Source organism: Prosopis cineraria, unplaced genomic scaffold (assembly GCF_029017545.1).
Source record: "Prosopis cineraria cultivar Desert tree isolate PC_DT_omini unplaced genomic scaffold, ASM2901754v1 PC3, whole genome shotgun sequence".
NCBI classification, from domain to species: Eukaryota; Viridiplantae; Streptophyta; class Magnoliopsida; order Fabales; family Fabaceae; genus Prosopis; species Prosopis cineraria.
In genome coordinates this window covers 9430614-9448666 of record NW_026555334.1, presented here as the reverse complement: position 1 = coordinate 9448666, position 18053 = coordinate 9430614, and the positions used below count along the sequence as shown (strand labels likewise).

General features: G+C 32.6%; 2 protein-coding genes across 4 annotated transcripts; both read left to right on the top strand.

Moving 5' to 3' along the window:
* The first annotated feature begins 418 nt into the window (after positions 1 to 418).
* Positions 419 to 7297, top strand: LOC129306785 (5-oxoprolinase 1-like). Of its 3 annotated transcripts, none has more exons than XM_054947512.1 (3): positions 419 to 709; positions 875 to 936; positions 3298 to 7297. In XM_054947512.1, the coding sequence occupies exon 3, from the start codon at positions 3358 to 3360 to the stop codon at positions 7162 to 7164; it is 3807 nt and encodes a 1268-aa protein (XP_054803487.1). In that variant the 5' UTR covers positions 419 to 709; positions 875 to 936; positions 3298 to 3357; the 3' UTR covers positions 7165 to 7297. The 3 variants fall into 3 exon arrangements, with proteins under 3 accessions (XP_054803487.1, XP_054803488.1, XP_054803489.1); XM_054947513.1 differs by having other exon boundaries at positions 419 to 719; XM_054947514.1 differs by lacking the exon at positions 875 to 936.
* A 2190-nt stretch (positions 7298 to 9487) lies between these two features.
* On the top strand, positions 9488 to 11953 carry LOC129306521 (peptidyl-prolyl cis-trans isomerase FKBP12). Its single transcript, XM_054947159.1, has 5 exons — positions 9488 to 9683; positions 10823 to 10856; positions 11002 to 11063; positions 11276 to 11328; positions 11691 to 11953. Exons 1-5 carry the CDS (start codon positions 9596 to 9598, stop codon positions 11790 to 11792), a joined length of 339 nt encoding a protein of 112 aa, XP_054803134.1. The 5' UTR covers positions 9488 to 9595; the 3' UTR covers positions 11793 to 11953.
* Positions 11954 to 18053: the final 6100 nt, after the last annotated feature.

Below are 18053 nucleotides of genomic sequence, written 5' to 3'. Positions count from 1 at the left end.
ATTGAAAAATGAAGTCAAACTTATTATTTTTATTTTAAACAAGGGACAATTGAATCATTAATTTAAAATTATTAATTTATATTTAGGGATTTTAAAAAATTATGACATTTAAGAGATTTGATTGTTATTTATATATTTTGTTGTAATTTTATTATCATTTTTTATTTTTTTTATCTCTATCTATATTTCATGTTTTCGTCTCATCTTTATTGTTTGAACAAGTTTTATATGACTTTGTGTTGAGAGGCTTTGGTTTAACTGGTCTAGGAACTTAACCCGAATCTCGAATTGGAGTCATGCACAGTGAGATTTGATGTCATTATGGGCCACGACAACTTCGGAATCTCAACTCCACAAATATTTTAAAAACTGATCATGTCCTCTTCCGCGTTTTTTATTTTCCTTTCAATAATTGCTTCTCGAAGCAGCCACTTATGCAATGAAAGTAATACGTGCGCTTCGACGAATTTGGACATCTTTCTTCATCACCATACTTTCCATTTCCGTTTTTATCTTATCCAAAACTTTAATTTGTTCTGCTCGGTGGGACCTCCGTAGAATAGCGACTGTTCAATTCATGAAACCACCATTTTTATTCATTGCTGCATCATTCTTGGAAAAAAAAAAAGGTCTTGAATCTTGATGATCCAAGCTGCTTGTCCATCTTATTGTGGTAGTGCAATTTGAAGCTGTTCCTACATTCGGCAAGGTAATTTAAGGTATTGCTGGGTGATTATTTTTATAATCTTCTAAATCATCAAATGGGTTTTGATTACTCAGTCACTGGGTTGCATTACGGGTTATTCTTTAGTCCAATCTCATCACTTCTTGCTTCTTCATCAGAAGATAACTTTTCAACTTTTGTATTTTGTAGTTTTGGAGATACTGCTTCGGTAAAATCGACCAGTTGCTTTGTGAAATCTGCTGTGTTTAATTGTAAGTGTCATATTGTGATCATTTGTTGTCATTAGTTAAGCTCATGTCTTAATGTGAAATGCACTGAGCATCTTAGTTTGGCCAGTAAACAACATTACAATTACAATTTGAGCTGACGTTTCCAGAGTTAAAACTCATTCTTCTGGAAGAAATTCTTCACCAGTTATGCAAAATATACTTTTAATTATCGTTCATGTCTAAAAACATTCTGATGCAGTTGTTCATATATTTGCTTTAAGGTTCTTCAAGGGAAGAAAAAAAAAAACCACATAAAACGTGGATTTTCTTACATCTTTCCATCACATAACTTGTCAAAAGGTCAATCCACATATTATTTATTTATTGAAAGACCTATATCAAATCCTGAAGGACTTTATCTAAGTTTTGTCAATTCAAGCAAGTGTTACGTGATTGCCTTGGGCAGTTCAGATAGGCGAATGAATGACACTAGAAAGGGGAGTTGGGATATTGACATACAGAAAAGTTTCTGCTATTAACTGCTTTCAGTAAAATTTTAAGTGTTGCAACTTGTTCGTCTGGAGATTTCAAGGCGCTCTAGGACTTTTTTTTTTTGGCCAAGGTGCTCTAGGACTTAGTTGTACAGATTTAACCTGGGAAATATTTCTGGAGCAGAACAGACAAATAAAGTAGAACTCTGAAATCCTAATTATGCCAGCATAATGTCACAACAGGAGTCTTTAAAAAAAAAAAACGAGGAGGAGATGGATATCTATTTTTACTCTACATAGAGACTATATTTTCTGTAGAATGATTTAAATTTGATGCATTTCTGAATAAAAGGGATTGCATTATTAAACAAGGTCCATTGGTAAATATACTCTGTGACAATTTTACATTTGGAAGCTAGCTTTCACTAGAATGTAAATTGAAAGTTCATTAAAGTATGAATGAAAAATTGAGATGGACACATAAATAGTATGATAATGTTTCTTATCATCAATTTCTTTCCAAATACTTTAAGCCCTCCATCTGTCGGAAATGGTCAACTAGTGGCAAACGTAGGACCCTTAGTTAGGGGGAGCATAAATTATATAAAATGTAAAAATAATTAAAAAATAAAATAAATATTTACATACTTTACAAGTATTATCTACGTGGCTTCATGTTTTGAAACCACTGGATGATTAGCTCATTGTCAAAAAGGAGGAAATTTGGAACTTGGGACCACTTTGAATGATGGTAAAAATTTCTTATTTCTCCGTCTCCTTCAACCTATTTTCTGGCTCACTCTCAGTTTCTCACACTCTTACAGTGTCATTCCATTCACTCTGTCTCTCATCTTAGAATTTGTTCTATAGCGAAGAGTCTCTCCATCTTCTTGTCTTTTGGTCTTCTTTCAGTCTTTGTATGCTTTAAATTTTCAGACTTCATTTTTATTAGGGATATTTATTATTTAGTTTGATTTTAGTTTTGTAAAATATTAGAAAGGAAAATTAAAATTATATTTTTATAAAAGTAATCTAAATTTAAATATAATGAATTTAAAATTTAAATCTATTGGGCTTAACTAAAATATAAAAGACCCAAATATTTGTTAACTCAAATATATTTTAGTTTGAGTTTGGTGGATTCAAAATATATAGGGAAAATGGGGGAAATTTTTGAAACTCCTACCTCCTTGTAATTTTCCTCAAGTTGATGGGGTGCACTTGCCCACCCTCAACCATACAGACGTCTGCCACTGTGGTCAACCATGGATTTGTGGTTTTCAACTCTGTAGTTCATCACAAAATCCGATTTCTGTGATTTTGTATTTGGAGATTATGAACGGCTACCATCTTTTCAGTTTTTTATGACTTATATATCATTTTAAAGGAAGTTAAATTGGTTTTCAGGACACAAAAGTGGTTCTTCACATTACCAACCTTGGTCCAAGACTTTAGATTCGCACATGTTTGCTTAATTGCCAGTACAGAAGAATTTGGTTTCATCATTAAAAGAAGAAGTCACAATATTTTCCCTAGAAAACCAAGATATGAGCTATCTAGGTAGTGGATGGATCATTAATCTAAAACTGTTGTCATCTTTGCATGATGACTACAGCAAAAAAAGAAGAAAAAAACATGACGGTTGCTTCTCTTCTAATACTCAAATGATGGTACAGTTCTTGTTGGGCAATTAGATCACGAACTTTGAAATAGGATGTATATTTTATTTTTGTCCTGTTTAATGAACAGATTTAGTCTTCATTTGTTCACAACACGATTTTGTACCACTCCTATAAATTTGAATGCAGCTCCTTTTTCCCCAAACTTTTGCTTATTGCCTGTTGTATTGACTTCCTAATTACAATTCTTGCACAGTTGCAATGATGAATTATTAAAATGACTTCTATTTCAGGGCGTACCCTCTCAGTTGATATCTGATATATAAACACCGTGAAACAGACTGTGACTAGAGATGGGAAGTTGCAATGAAGGGAAGTTGAGGTTCTGCATTGACAGAGGTGGTACATTCACAGATGTCTATGCTGAAATCCCTGGTCAGCCCAATGGTAGGGTTTTAAAACTTTTATCTGTTGATCCTGACAACTATGATGATGCACCAGTGGAAGGAATTAGGAGGATTCTTGAAGAATATACTGGAGAAATAATTCCTCGAAATTCAAAAATACCAACAGATAAAATCGAGTGGATTCGGATGGGTACTACTGTGGCAACAAATGCACTTTTGGAGAGAAAAGGAGAAAGAATTGCGTTGTGTGTCACTCAAGGATTCCGTGACTTGCTTTACATTGGTAACCAGGCTCGCCCCAACATTTTTGACCTCACAGTGACAAAACCATCAAATCTCTATGAGGAAGTGATAGAGGTAGATGAACGAATTGAGCTTGTTCATGATAAAGAGGAAAAAAGAGAGAGCTCTTCTTCAAGCTTAGTTAAGGGAATATCTGGTGATCTTGTCAGAATTGTGAAGCCTCCCAATGAAGAAGCACTGATGCCTTTGCTGACAAGCTTGCTGGAGAAAGGGATCAATTGTCTGGCTGTTGTGTTGATGCATTCCTACACTTACCCACAGCATGAATTGATTGTGGGCAAATTGGCTGAAAAATTGGGTTTCAAGCATGTTTCATTATCAGCAGCTTTGACTCCCATGATTCGAGCAGTTCCTCGGGGTCTAACAGCTACAGTGGATGCCTATTTGAGTCCAGTTATTAAAGATTATTTGTCTGGGTTCATGTCAAAGTTTGATGAGACTTGTGGAAAGGTGAATGTTCTGTTTATGCAATCAGATGGAGGGCTTGCACCAGAAAGTCGATTTTCAGGCCATAAAGCAGTTCTGTCTGGTCCTGCTGGTGGTGTTGTTGGTTACTCTCAAACTCTTTTTGGGCTTGAAACAAGCAAGCCCTTGATAGGCTTTGATATGGGTGGTACATCTACGGATGTGAGCCGCTATGCTGGACAATATGAACAAGTCCTTGAAACTAAGATTGCAGGTGCCATAATTCAAGCACCACAACTTGACATAAACACTGTTGCTGCTGGCGGTGGTTCAAAATTGAAGTTCTTGTTTGGAACTTTCAGGGTAGGGCCAGAATCAGTTGGTGCTCAACCTGGGCCTGTGTGTTATAGAAAAGGTGGTGAATTATCAGTTACTGATGCCAATCTGATTTTAGGATATATTATTCCGGACTATTTTCCATGCATTTTTGGTCCTAATGAAGATCAGCCTCTAGACATTAATGCAACCAGGGAAGAATTTCAGAAGCTTGCTAGGCAGATAAATTCATATGGAAAGAATCAAGATCCATCTGCAAAAGATATGACTATAGAAGAAATTGCACAAGGTTTTGTGGATGTTGCTAATGAAACCATGTGCCGTCCAATACGGCAATTGACTGAGATGAAAGGCCATGAGACAAGGAACCATGCCCTTGCTTGCTTTGGTGGTGCTGGGCCTCAGCATGCTTGTGCTATTGCTAGAGCATTGGGCATGAAAGAGATTCTGATTCATAAGTTCTGTGGAATCTTAAGTGCATACGGGATGGGATTGGCAAATGTTGTGGAAGAGGCACAAGAGCCATATTCTGCTGTATATGGTGTTGAGTCGCTCTTAGAGGTGTCCCAAAGAGAATCTGTGTTAATAAATCAGGTAAAGCAGAAGTTGCAACAGCAAGGATTCAAAGATGAAAACATTGTGACTGAGACATATTTGAATTTAAGGTATGAAGGCACAGACACCTCAATCATGGTAAAACAAGCAGTTGAAGGTGGAAATGCGACCGACTATGCTTCTGAGTTTTTAAAGCTGTTTCGACGCGAATATGGATTTAATCTACAGAACAGGAACATCCTGATCTCTGATATTAGAGTCCATGGTGTAGGAGTAACCGACATATTGAAGCCACAGGCCTTAGGACCTGCCTCTGGAAGTCCTACAGGTGAAGGTCATTATCAGGTTTTCTTTGGACTGGGCTGGCACAAGACTCCTCTATACAAACTCAACAATCTGGGATATGGTCATGTCATTCACGGCCCTGCAATCATTATGAACGGAAACAGTACCGTGATAGTAGAACCAAACTGGAGAGCTACAATTACCAAATATGGCAACATCAAAGTTGAAATTGACTCTTCTCTTGGCAACGTCAAAGTAGCAGACAAGGTTGCAGATGTTGTACAACTTTCAATTTTCAGCCACAGATTTATGGGAATAGCTGAGCAGATGGGAAGAACCTTACAAAGAACTTCTATATCTACAAATATAAAGGAACGGCTAGACTTCTCTTGCGCTCTCTTTGGTCCTGATGGAGGGCTAGTTGCCAATGCCCCTCACATTCCTGCGCACTTGGGAGCTATGTCTACCACTGTTCGTTGGCATTTTAAGTACTGGGGCAACAATTTGAATGAAGGAGATGTTTTGTTAACGAACCATCCTAGTGCAGGAGGTAGCCACCTTCCTGATATGACTGTGATCACACCTGTTTTTCATAAAGGCAAGCTCATTTTCTTTGTGGCAAACAGAGGGCATCATGCAGAGATTGGTGGTATTACTCCTGGAAGCATGCCTCCTTTGTCAAAATTCATATGGGAAGAAGGGGCCACTATAAAAGCATTCAAACTTGTTGAAAAAGGAGTGTTTCAAGAAGAAGGAATTGTTAAATTACTCAAATTTCCTTCTGCAGATGAAGCACCATGTAAGATCCCTGGAACACGTAGAATTGAAGATAATTTATCTGATCTTCGAGCGCAGATAGCAGCAAACCAAAGAGGAATAAACCTTATTGGTGAGTTGATTGAGCAGTATGGTTTGGAGACTGTTCAGGATTACATGAAATATGTGCAACTCAATGCAGAAGAGGCTGTCAGAGAAATGCTCAAGTCAATTGGCCCAAAGATTAGATCTCAGACAGCTGGTCTGGGCAATGGAAATACTATAACAGTTGAAGAAGAGGACTGCATGGATGATGGCTCTGTCATTCACTTGAAACTCACCGTAGATTCTGATAAAGGAGAAGCAATTTTTGACTTTAGTGGGACAAGTGAAGAAGTCTATGGCAATTGGAATGTCCCAGAAGCGGTGGCAGCTGCAGCTGTAATATATAGCCTTCGTTGTCTGGTTGATGTCGATATTCCTCTCAACCAAGGTTGTCTGTCTCCTGTAAAGATTCACATCCCTGCAGGTTCCTTCCTCTCTCCCAGTGACAAGGCTGCAGTAGTTGCCGGTAACGTTCTCACATCTCAAAGGATAACTGATGTCATTCTAACAGCATTTCAAGCCTGTGCTTGTTCACAGGGTTGCATGAATAATCTCACTTTTGGGGATGACACATTTGGTTACTATGAAACCATTGGTGGTGGAGCTGGGGCTGGTCCAACCTGGGATGGGCCCAGTGGTGTTCAGGTTCACATGACCAACACTCAGATTACTGATTTGGAGATTCTTGAGCAGAGATATGCTGTGGTTCTGCATAAATTTGGAATCAGAGAGAATAGTGGGGGAGATGGACTTCATAAAGGAGGTAATGGGATTGTGAGAGAGATGGAGTTCAAGCGTCCAGTTACACTGAGCATTCTTTCAGAGAGACGCGTTCATGCTCCAAAAGGACTTAAAGGAGGCAAAAATGGTGCTCGTGGGGCCAACTTTCTTATCAGGAAAGATAAGAGGAAAATCTATCTCGGAGGTAAGAACACAGTGCAATTGCAGGCGGGAGACATCATTCAAATTTTAACTCCTGGTGGTGGTGGATGGGGTTCTTCCATGTGATTTCTGTTTGTGTTTGTGAGATCTTTGTGTATTATTTGATTCATGTTACATTATTCTAGGCGTTATTTAAACATTTGAGTGTTTGAATCAATTTTATCAGAAGGAATATAACGCTTGTAGTTTTATCTAATAAGAGATTGAAGTGCTTTTCAATTTCACTTTTTGGTTCAGTTTCTTCAGATTCATACTCCTGATTTATGTTGTCATTGCCTCTATAAGACAAACTTGGTAGGATTTCCATTTTTTGCATCCAATGAACAAATTTTACTTGCAAATAGTAAATGAGTATACTTTGACTAATTTCAAATCATAAGATGAGCTGTGATTTTATTTAATATGATAATAAAAATAACTAAAAATATTGTTATTTAAAAATTAATTTGTTAATAAAGATAAATTGAATATATTATTTCATTTAATTAAATGTAGCATAATTTTTTTGCATGTATAAAATACTTTTGTGTTTCACATACTGCATTAGTATAAGCCTCATATATTTTATCAAATTTGAAATGGGTTGGATTATATTTATATGTTATGAATAGTAGGGTTTACTAATTTTTTCATAATTTATAATTTATGATATTATGATCGAATATGGTCAATACTGGTTTTTAAATTTGTTTTATATAATCTGGATAAACATTACTAAGTCAAAAGATTACAACAGCAGACAAATCTAACTTCAGCATCTTCCACCTCTTGACAAAAAAGGGAAGGATGGTCAAGGAAACAATGAGCATGCAATAAAAACAAAACAGAATAAAAGGGAAAGCGTTCGGATTTAAATCCTTTCAATTCTAATACTCAATTAAAGAATGTTGGCCTGCCGGTTTGTGTGCTTAGCTAATTAAATTCTAAGACCTCTAATCCTTTTGCAATTATTATTGGAATCAGATCGTGCCGGAGACTTTGATTATGTCTAATTATTATCTCTTTTTAGTTCATGTGCTATTTTGGTTTTACTTGCATTTCAGATCTTTTTGAGTGATTTTAATATATTTCTTCTATTGAAAAAAAAAGATATTAACCATGACATTATAATTTAGAACCCTATTTGATTTAGCTTATCTTATAAAACAAATAACATATGTTTAAAAAAATATATTTTATAAATTTTTATAATATTTATTTAAACTTTTGAAAATAATCAAAATACAAAAAAAGCAAATTTTTTTGTTATTTTAAGAAGTTACTTTAAATGAGTGTTTTAAAGAAGTGGGATACATGAGGATATCATAAAATTTTAAAATAATATAACAATAAATTATTTTATAAAAATCAAGAAAGATATTATAAAATTTAAAAGTAAAATAATTATTTTTTATTATTGTAACTAAATATAAAATAATTTCTGTTTTTTATAAAATCTCTGAACTATTTAAAAATTACTTATTTTTTAATTTTAAACAAACAAGCCCTTAATAGTGTTGATGGAGGAGTTACAATTACAAATGAAGATCCTCTATTAATTTATTTTCATATAACAAAATTGGGGGAAGTATTTTAAAGTCTCACTTAAGACAGTTAATTACTCCTAAGTATTGAGAACTGAGTTTAAAAAATCTTAAGCTTAATTGTCAATGGACCTATGAGTCATTAATTATATTCCCTTCATCAAAAAATGTAAGACATTTTTAATCGAATTTCACCCTTCAATAAAGTAGTTACACACTTTTAAATTAACCATATCTTTTCATATCTATCCCTCTTAAATATTCTATAATAAATATAAAGTTATTATCAATAGGGGTATTTTTTTTAAAAAAAGGCAATGATTATACATCGAAAGACTAAAAATGCCTTACATTTTCCAGCATCAAACTTCTTAAAAAATATTTTACATTTTTAAATGGAGGAGGGAGTGTTGAATAAGATTTGTATGTAATTCTCTAAAAAAATTTTAAAACTATTTTTATTTATTGTTCTGAAGACTAATGTTTTATAAAACATATCTTGATAATAAAAGCATAATAAAAATATATATTTTTTCATTTTTTTTTTCTAAAATAATAATTTGAAAATAGTTAAAAGATATTTTTATTTTTTTATTTTTTAAAATAATATTTTGTTGATTGTTTTATTTTGAAGAATAAAAAACTATTTTCATAACTTGCTGTTAAATAGGCCCATAGCTCCTAACACATGAATAATTCTTCGCTTTTTTTAAAAAATTTGGGCCAAACAAATGAATATTTCTTTATGGTTAATTGTGTGTGTGTGTCTTTTTTTTTGTTTTTTTTACGGCCAATTTCTTTATGGTTAATTGAGCTGAGGATCCAAATCTAAAGCAGTAAAGGACACACACATGATACGTGGGATACATAAATGAGCACGATAGAGAAAGCAGTGAAGGTGTAAACTGTGAAGTGAAGGAAGATCGCAGACGAAAGAAGAGAGGAAATCGCAGGGAAGGCGAAGAAAACGAGAGATGGGAGTGGAGAAGCAAATCCTCAGGCCTGGAACCGGTCCCAAACCAGTTGCTGGCCAGAGCGTTACTGTTCATTGCACTGGTTACGGTTAGCTTCTCTCTCTATTTAGATCTCTATCTCGTTCTCTTCGCCGTCTTAAGTCTAAAGGCCTAGAATCTTCCTTGTCTTTAGATTTACTAGGATTGGAAGAGAATCCTGTGCCGCTCTGAGTTACTGTTCAGACGTTTCTGTGGTTTCTTATTAAGCTGTTGCCCCCTTTTTTAAACGTTCGGTTGCTGACAAAGAGCACAAGGGGGGAAAAGGAAATGGACGAAGCTTTCTTAATCTTACCGAATAATTTTTCTTTTTGGTGATTATTTTGATATTCCTATGTTTCCTCAATTATCCAAGTCAAAATCTATCTGCTTCTCTGAATGATTGCATAGAAATGTCAGTTTTTCTTCAAACCATCAATTAATCATGCATTTGTATACTAATTACACTGCTCCGAGCTCACGCCTTAGTTTATAAGTTTTGAATACTAGGTTTATGTCCAACGGAGCAGGTGTGGTGCCTATTGTGAGAGGTATAGTAACCGAATGTGTAACCTTGAATGGACAAACAGAAACATATTTAAGTATGCCAATCTATTGGATTAGTAAGTGATATTGTCATGATTCTAAGGTCTCCAACTAAACTTCGCAAGAATCTTTAGTGTATATGCATGCTTACCCGCAGCTTGTTTATTTTAAACTGAGAACGCTAAACTAATGACTATTTCTTCTTCTTCTTTTTTGAAATATGATCTCCTTTTCATGGTTTAACTGTTCACTTAGGGTTTGTGTGGACATTGCCAGATCTCGGGAAACTCTTTCAGGGTCCATGCTTTTGTATTCTTGCTATCTTGAATATTCAAGTTTTTGATGAATCGAACACAGCTGAGTTTTCCTAGGGATCCAATTGGGTTTTGATGTTGAAACTAGAAAGTGTGACTATTAGGTGATGTCTAACACAGTAGAATCAAATCATACCATGGTTCTTTCCTTGGTTGGCAATGTTTCATGGTCCTTGAATTTGTATTCTTTCAAATAGCTTGTGTTTGTCCTTCCTGAAGTTAATAGATAACAGTCTTCATAACTTTTCTTATTGTGTTTTACTATCACCTTGATTTTGAAAGTAGTGGAATGTCTTATGTCTGTCTGTTTCTCAATGTGCTAATGTTTTATTTCATGCATTTCCCTGAGCAGGAAAAAACAATGACCTTTCTAAGAAATTTTGGAGGTTAGGCTGCCATAACTTTAATTTTAGCATGTTTCAGAGTTTTTCTTTTTGCAAGGAAAATAATACAGGGGAAACACATAGTCCATGGTTTCTTTAGTCCTTCCCATTATAAAATTGCACTGACATATTTCTTGTTCTTGCGAAGCACAAAGGATCCTGGGCAGCAGCCTTTCACATTTAAGATTGGCCAAGGTTCTGTTATAAAAGGTAACTTCACCTCTGCAATCTACATTCCCAGTCCTACTTCTACAAATAATTTCATGCGTGATGCATATATATATAATATGCCCGTTTCATCTTCTTAAGTTTTACGTAGTTATGTATCTCTCATAAGTGCTGCTTCCGCTATGTACACATAATCTTCAAAGCAGAGTTGTTGAAATGTGGAGAACTAATTCATTTATCTCAATTTCATGTAGGATGGGATGAAGGTGTGATGGGTATGCAAGTTGGTGAAGTTGCTCGTCTGCGGGTAATATATTTATTCTGTGCTGTTATTTTTCTTTTCTTCGGCTTATAAAGAGCTCTTTTTTTTGGGGAGGGGGAGGATCCTCCAAACAAATCTATCATTGATCCCTGCAGAAATTTGATTTGAGTTCGAGTTAAGATCTTGACTGTACCAGGCTTCTTGTTAAATCTATGGTTTCCTCCACAGTATTTTATGGTGTGCTATTTCAACTTACCTTGACAATCAATTAACCTTGTAAAAAACTAGATTGGGCTTTTCGATATGTCCTCATGAGCATTCTTTTAGGTTCGATTGTGACTCCCTTTGGACATTTTGTGACTGAAACACACCTAACCTTGAAGTTCACTTTTATGATAATTTTGCAGTGCTCTCCTGATTATGCTTATGGTCCTCAAGGTTTTCCTGCTTGGGGGATTATGCCAAACTCTGTCTTGGAATTTGAAATTGAAGTCCTGAGAGCGCAGTGATACATTGTTCTAGTAATTTGGTGTTTTATCATGGACAAGTCTACATGATGGCTGTGTTGTTTAACTTAATGTATTTTGAGTTCTTTTAGATCTTACCGGATACTTTTGTTTCATTGTACTTAATAAATATATAAATATTTATCCATGGTTGCTTGATATAATTTGACAATCTCAGTTACAGCTTCCTATTCATTGGCTTTAAGCTTGAATTTTGAATCCTCCTAAGCTAAAGTACGTCTAAAGTGAAAGAGAGTGCCCAATAAGTAATGGTGTATATGGTGTCTGCTTCTAATTCCACCCATCCTCTTTCTTTCTCTAGTTCTTTTCAGATTCAATTTACAGGCATCTAATTTCCAAGGATCTAAATCCCTGTAAGTTATGCTTTTGTTGGTGCCATTAAATTTAATCATTCTAAGATGTTTTACCCCCATATTTATCTAATTATCTCAGATCTTGTGCTTATGTGAATGGATGTTTCATGTTTCTGCATTTTATTACTCTTGGCGGCATGCTGTCTCGTGCAGTATATGAAATACTAAATACTTTCCTCTATATGGTACTTAATTATTTCTTTTTGGTTATGTTTTGATTGAGGATAATTAAATTCAAAGTAAGGAAAAGGAAATTTTGATTCGGACATGTTCAGATTGTGGAAAATGACCGAGAGAATGAATGGAATGTGTTTATTCATATCTAAAGTGAAGAAAAATGTTGGAAAATGTATTTACTTTAAATTCTTCTCAATTGAAAATTATGTCTAGGCTCCTTTTCATGTGCTCCTTGTAACCCTTTCAATACATACCGTGATTAGTTTTGGTTTTCTTCCTTAGAGGATACTTGCATTTTCAGGCTAGTGTGCAGTTTTGAAAAATATAAGAAGGAAGATTGTACCTAAATCTCTCATAATATAATTAAATATCACAAAATTCATTGATAATTGATTATAGTAAAATGACAACACAACTATGTATATACTCAGCATGTTTTGTGTATCTCTGAGAACAATAGCATCCTTCTTTTGGGTGTGTCTGTAGATGGATATTCATTGTGTCTTTTTATAAGTTTGTAGTTGTTTGTATCATTTTTTCTTTAACGGGAGAAAAATTTAGATAAATTAGACTTTAAAATCTTAATATACGTTTTATGACTAATAAAAAAATGTGAGGTGTGTGTGTCTGTGAACAGGGAAGAGGGGTTTTTATGTTTTTTCCCCTTCTTTTTCTCCTACTTCCTTTATCTTTTCCTTTATCTTGATCATTCATTAGTTTTATAATTAAAAAATTATTTAATAAAATAATATGAATGATTAAAATTAAAAGAGTAAACAAAAGAGTCAGAAAAGGGGGGCCTCTCCCGGATGGGAGGGAGACCGCCTTGGATTTGTAATCATTGCTGATTGAAAATGATATAACGTTAAATTTTTAGAAGTGGGTCTCCTACATTATGGGATTTAATTTTTTTGAGCTTAATTTGAGTTTGTGATCCTTTTTTTTTTTTACTGTCTGTTGTACTGTATCTTTTTTTTATTTCAATTATTTTTTAAAGTTTTTATTTCAAGAGATCGAAATTAAGAAATTATCAATCCTGTGAATTTTTCATATTATGAATTTTGAAGAAAAATTTGAGAGAACACATTTTAGTAAGGTGCTTTGAGCAATTTGTGGCTTAGTATTATATATAATATAAATCTAAAAATATGTTATTTATAAATTATAAACAATATTACTTATTCATTGGATCTAGGGCTCAATTATGGGTACCATTATGAATGTTGAAACGAGACACCAACTGGTGTTCAAAAGAAATTATTTTTTTTTAAAAAATATAAATATTTTTAATTGAATTATTCCTTAATAAAATAGTTATTTACCTTTTAACTAATTTTATATTTTCATATTTAATTTTTATTTAATAGGGTGTTTTATTTAAAATAAACACAAAGTTTAATAGAGGTATTTTTGAAAAAAACACAATGATTTACACCTTAAAAAATAAAAAATGCCTTATATTTTTTAACATCAAACCTACAAAAAATGTTTATATTTTTTAATGGAAGAGTATATTTTTGCCTTGTAAAAGAATTAAAATAGATCTTAGCCCTTATATTATATTTTGTTTTTGACCCCAATCCTAAGTTGGCTGGCCCTGTCTATTTGGATGTGAATAATTGGGATATAAAAGCATGTGAGTGTTTGTCCCTAACGACACTTCCACTCTCGAGTTGTCTCTCCTACTCTGCATATCCAATTCTATTATAAATGCTTTAATTTTATGGATTCATTAATTACCATGCAAAATTTAAATTTTGTTTAACTATAAACTTTTTTTTTTACCAACTTGTTTAAATGTAAACTTAGAATTATAACTTTTGAATTACAAATAAACACTTAATTTACTCATTAGTATCAAAATTGAAATTACATAGTTAAAAAAAAAAAACAGATAAAAGCACACATGTTCTCCAACATCAAAAGTGAATTGTTATTGGGCAACACTAGTTAAGTTTCTATTATTCTAGGTCTGTTTGACTCAAGCTCTAGGGACTTAATGAAATTAAATTAATCCGGACTGAGCATTTGGAAAACCCTTCAAGCAGCAAGCTCCTCCGTCGAGAATTTAACATTGCTTTATTTCTTGGACTTGAACTCAAAACCTTTAATTAAACTAGTACAACTTCTTAATGAGTTAAATTAAACGCTTGATGGCTCAACCACTCTATTGGTGGAGTATACTTCTTGTGTCTAAAAATGATTTTTTTTTTAAATTTTTAGAATCATAACAACTCAACTAATTCAAGTACTTGCCAATAAATTGTAGCTCAAATAGCATGATCTCCCCCAACTCAACTAATTCCTAATGTGTGTGTTGTGTGCAGTGTATCCTGTAATTATTGTTGAAATTATTGTTGAAAGCACTCCAATCTCAATGGCACAAAGCTGCAGAATATCTAATAGATATTTTGTGGATTTTGCAGACCTATACCAATAACGATCATACCAAATCTTTCTTTGACTTTGTTTAATCCATATCTATTTTGCAAATGGTTTTTAATAATTTGTGGGTTCAAAATGTGGTTCTAAAATCTGCATTGATCCACAGCACTTGCATAAGAAATAGTGCACAAAAGAAGATCTCTGCACAGAGTATTCTAGTGAGATTTGTGTCCACTACCATTAATGCCTTTCCTAGTGCTCACCGAAAGCCATTTGCAGAGAAAAAAAAAGTGACTCAAAGAAATTCATATCATTTTATTTATTTTTATTTTATTTTTAAATTTTTGGTTCAATTCTTAATTTAAATTGGGTTGGTCAAGTTTACGTCAATTCATTCAGTTCACTTTTAAAAGAATATATGCTGATTTGAGAATCATTGAATCCAATAAGAAATTTGTCTCCTAACGTGACTTATTAGACAAATTTTTACGAGGAATGAAATTTAAAAAAATATTTTTCTTTTTTAGTACAAATACTTAATATTGTGTAATATATCTTAGATTTGAATATTATCAAGTTTAATTGAGATAGCTTTTCTTAACATGATTATTTTCTTCCTCTATAAAATCCTAATTTTTGACTTAGACAAATATATTTACAAGTGATGAAATTGAAAAATTTCTTATCAAATTATCTAATATTCGATACTACTGATAAAATTTAAGCATTGCCAAGTTCAAATGAGATATGTATTCTAATATGATTTTTATTTATTTATAAGATTTGAAACTTTGACTTCACTTAAAATAAATTAAATCCTTTTTATTCGACTCAACTACTGTTATATTGAATCAAAAAATATGCTGACTATGAAGAATGAAATTAAGAATGAAATTGATGCAATGGAAAAGCATTTCCAATTTATATGAAACCAAAACAAAATATTAGGGCAGAGTTTATAATAATCTAAAATGAATATAAGTAAGAATGTATGATGTTGAAGAAGCAAAAGGAAGAGTATTAGTGCCATTAAAAGGAACAAAAGCAGAAAGCAATGAACAGTGAAACATAGAATATTGAAAAGTGAGTGAAGGGATATCCCTGAATTTTAGTCACTTTGGTGAAGCTGCAACCTAAAGAGAAAACCTCATCATAGTATTTTGAGCATTTGGCGCTTGTGCCCTCCACTCTCATCCAAACCCCCAAAAAAGAAAAGAAAAGAAATTTGTGTACTGCCTTGCTAATAATTTACATTATTATACAAATAATTATTGGGTGATATAATTTATTTCTCATTTTTTAAAAAAGAAAAAAGAAAAACGAAAAATTGGATCTTTTCTTCTTCTTTTGTGGCTTTTTTGCTTTGGTTATCGAATGCACGAGTGTAGCATGTTAGATTGGATTATGGAAGCTAGTGGCCAAGAGACTGGATTGCACTTGATGATTCTAGCTACCGTTTGCTTCACTATAGTTTTCTAGGGAAATAAATCCTATTGTCCTATAAATGTTTGGATTTACATTGGATCCACTTAATTTGAACCCTCCCACAATATATGGGTATATAGCGCGCGCGCTCTCTCTCTCTCTCTCTCTCTCTATTTATACACACACACTTACTCTCTCATATTCCTACTATAAGAAACATTCTAGAATAGATGAATGGTCATTATTTTTTTTTTATATTACCCATGTTTAAATTATTATTTATGTTAGAGAATGTAATGTAAATTTTAAAAAATTATTTAAATTTGTGTAAATTAAAATTAGAAATTGATTCTATTTTTAAATAAAATTAATAATGACTTAACTATATTTTCTTGATTGTGATGAGGAAGTAAATGAGTAAATTGGCCCTAAATGATAGGTTTAAAAGTGTCCAAGATCTTAAATTCATCTTTTATACAATATTCTTCTTCAACTTTTAAAAATAATGCCATTAACAAAAGTTAATGTTGATAGTTAGTTAAATAAAAAATAACTTTTGGTCCTTTTTTGTAATGTTTTGAATCAATGCTTGTATTTTTTGAGTCTTTTTTTTTTTTGTAATTTTTGAGGCCTCTTTTGTCATTTTCTAGTCAACTAACAGTTAAAGTTAACTTTAATTAACGACAATGGTTAAATTGCACCGTTTTTAAAAAATTAAAAGAAATATTATATAAAAGATAAGTTTAGAATCTCAATTCTAAATGTATAGTTTAAGAGCTAATTTTCTCATTTACTCTTTAAAAAACCTATTAGGTGCCTTGAGAGGAAGACATTGATGTCAAAAGTTTTTCGTGTGTAAGAATAACATAAAATATTTGCATTGTAATTTTAATAAAAGGTCAATCAGTAGTAATTTAGACAGTAAAATTAGGAGATTAGATTATATTTCAAGTGAAAAAGTTTAGATATTTGGGAGCTATTATTCAACATAATGAGGGAAATTGAAGGGGATATTGTTATAGGATACAAGTTGGGTGGTTTGATTGAAAAAAAGTTAATAGCAATCGTAAGATATCTAATAAACTTAAAGAAAAGTTTTATTGGACTACTATAAGACTAGTTATGTTATATGATAGTAAATGTTGGGTTTTAATAAGACATCAAGAGAATCAAGTTGAAGTAGTAGAGATGAAAATATTGATATGGGTGTGCAGATATACACGTAAATAAAATCCAAAATGAGCACATACATTAAAAAGTAAGTATTGCACCTATTGAGGGAGAAATAATAAAAAATTATTTAAGATAGTTCGAACATGTATAAAGAAGATCACAAAAGCACCGTTGAAAATAATGAAATGAGTAACTTTGAGCCTTATTAAGAGAAGTAAATGAATGTCAAAGAGAATACTTTTAAAAGTTGTTAATCAAAATCTCTTAATAGACAACATTTATAAAAAAATTAATATATAATATATTATAATGGAGTCATATAATTCACGTAACTGCTCTCACATAGTGAGATAAAATTCCAACTCTGAGATATGATTTCAGAGGGCTGCGCGCAAAGCTGCCTGAACCAATGGCCGCTTTTTAATTACTTTAATGAATCAATATTTTGGTCTATCAAATGTTAAAATTTCTTTTATTGTAATATACTTTTAAAAATGCTAAACTTTGAGTTAATTCTCATAATTAATGAACTCCGTCCATATTGACAAGTTAGTGGTAGATCCACATTCAATTGAACATGCATGTAATATTAAAAATTAAAAATTGATGTAATGATTTCACATTTCACAAAAATTTGAATATATTGGATCTGCTTCTGCATTATGTGATTATTGCATTATTTAATATTTTAGTTTTTTGACCAGGTAAGTTGATATTTTATTGTGAATCC

Coding starts and splice junctions, on each gene's coding strand:
- LOC129306785 (XM_054947514.1), top strand. CDS start 3,358: ATGGGAAGTTGCAATGAAGGGAAGTTGAGGTTCTGCATTGACAGAGGT.
- LOC129306521 (XM_054947159.1), top strand. CDS start 9,596: ATGGGAGTGGAGAAGCAAATCCTCAGGCCTGGAACCGGTCCCAAACCA. Junction 9,684..10,822: donor TGTTCATTGCACTGGTTACG/GTTAGCTTCTCT, acceptor TTCCCTGAGCAG/GAAAAAACAATGACCTTTCT. Junction 11,064..11,275: donor CCAAGGTTCTGTTATAAAAG/GTAACTTCACCT, acceptor AATTTCATGTAG/GATGGGATGAAGGTGTGATG.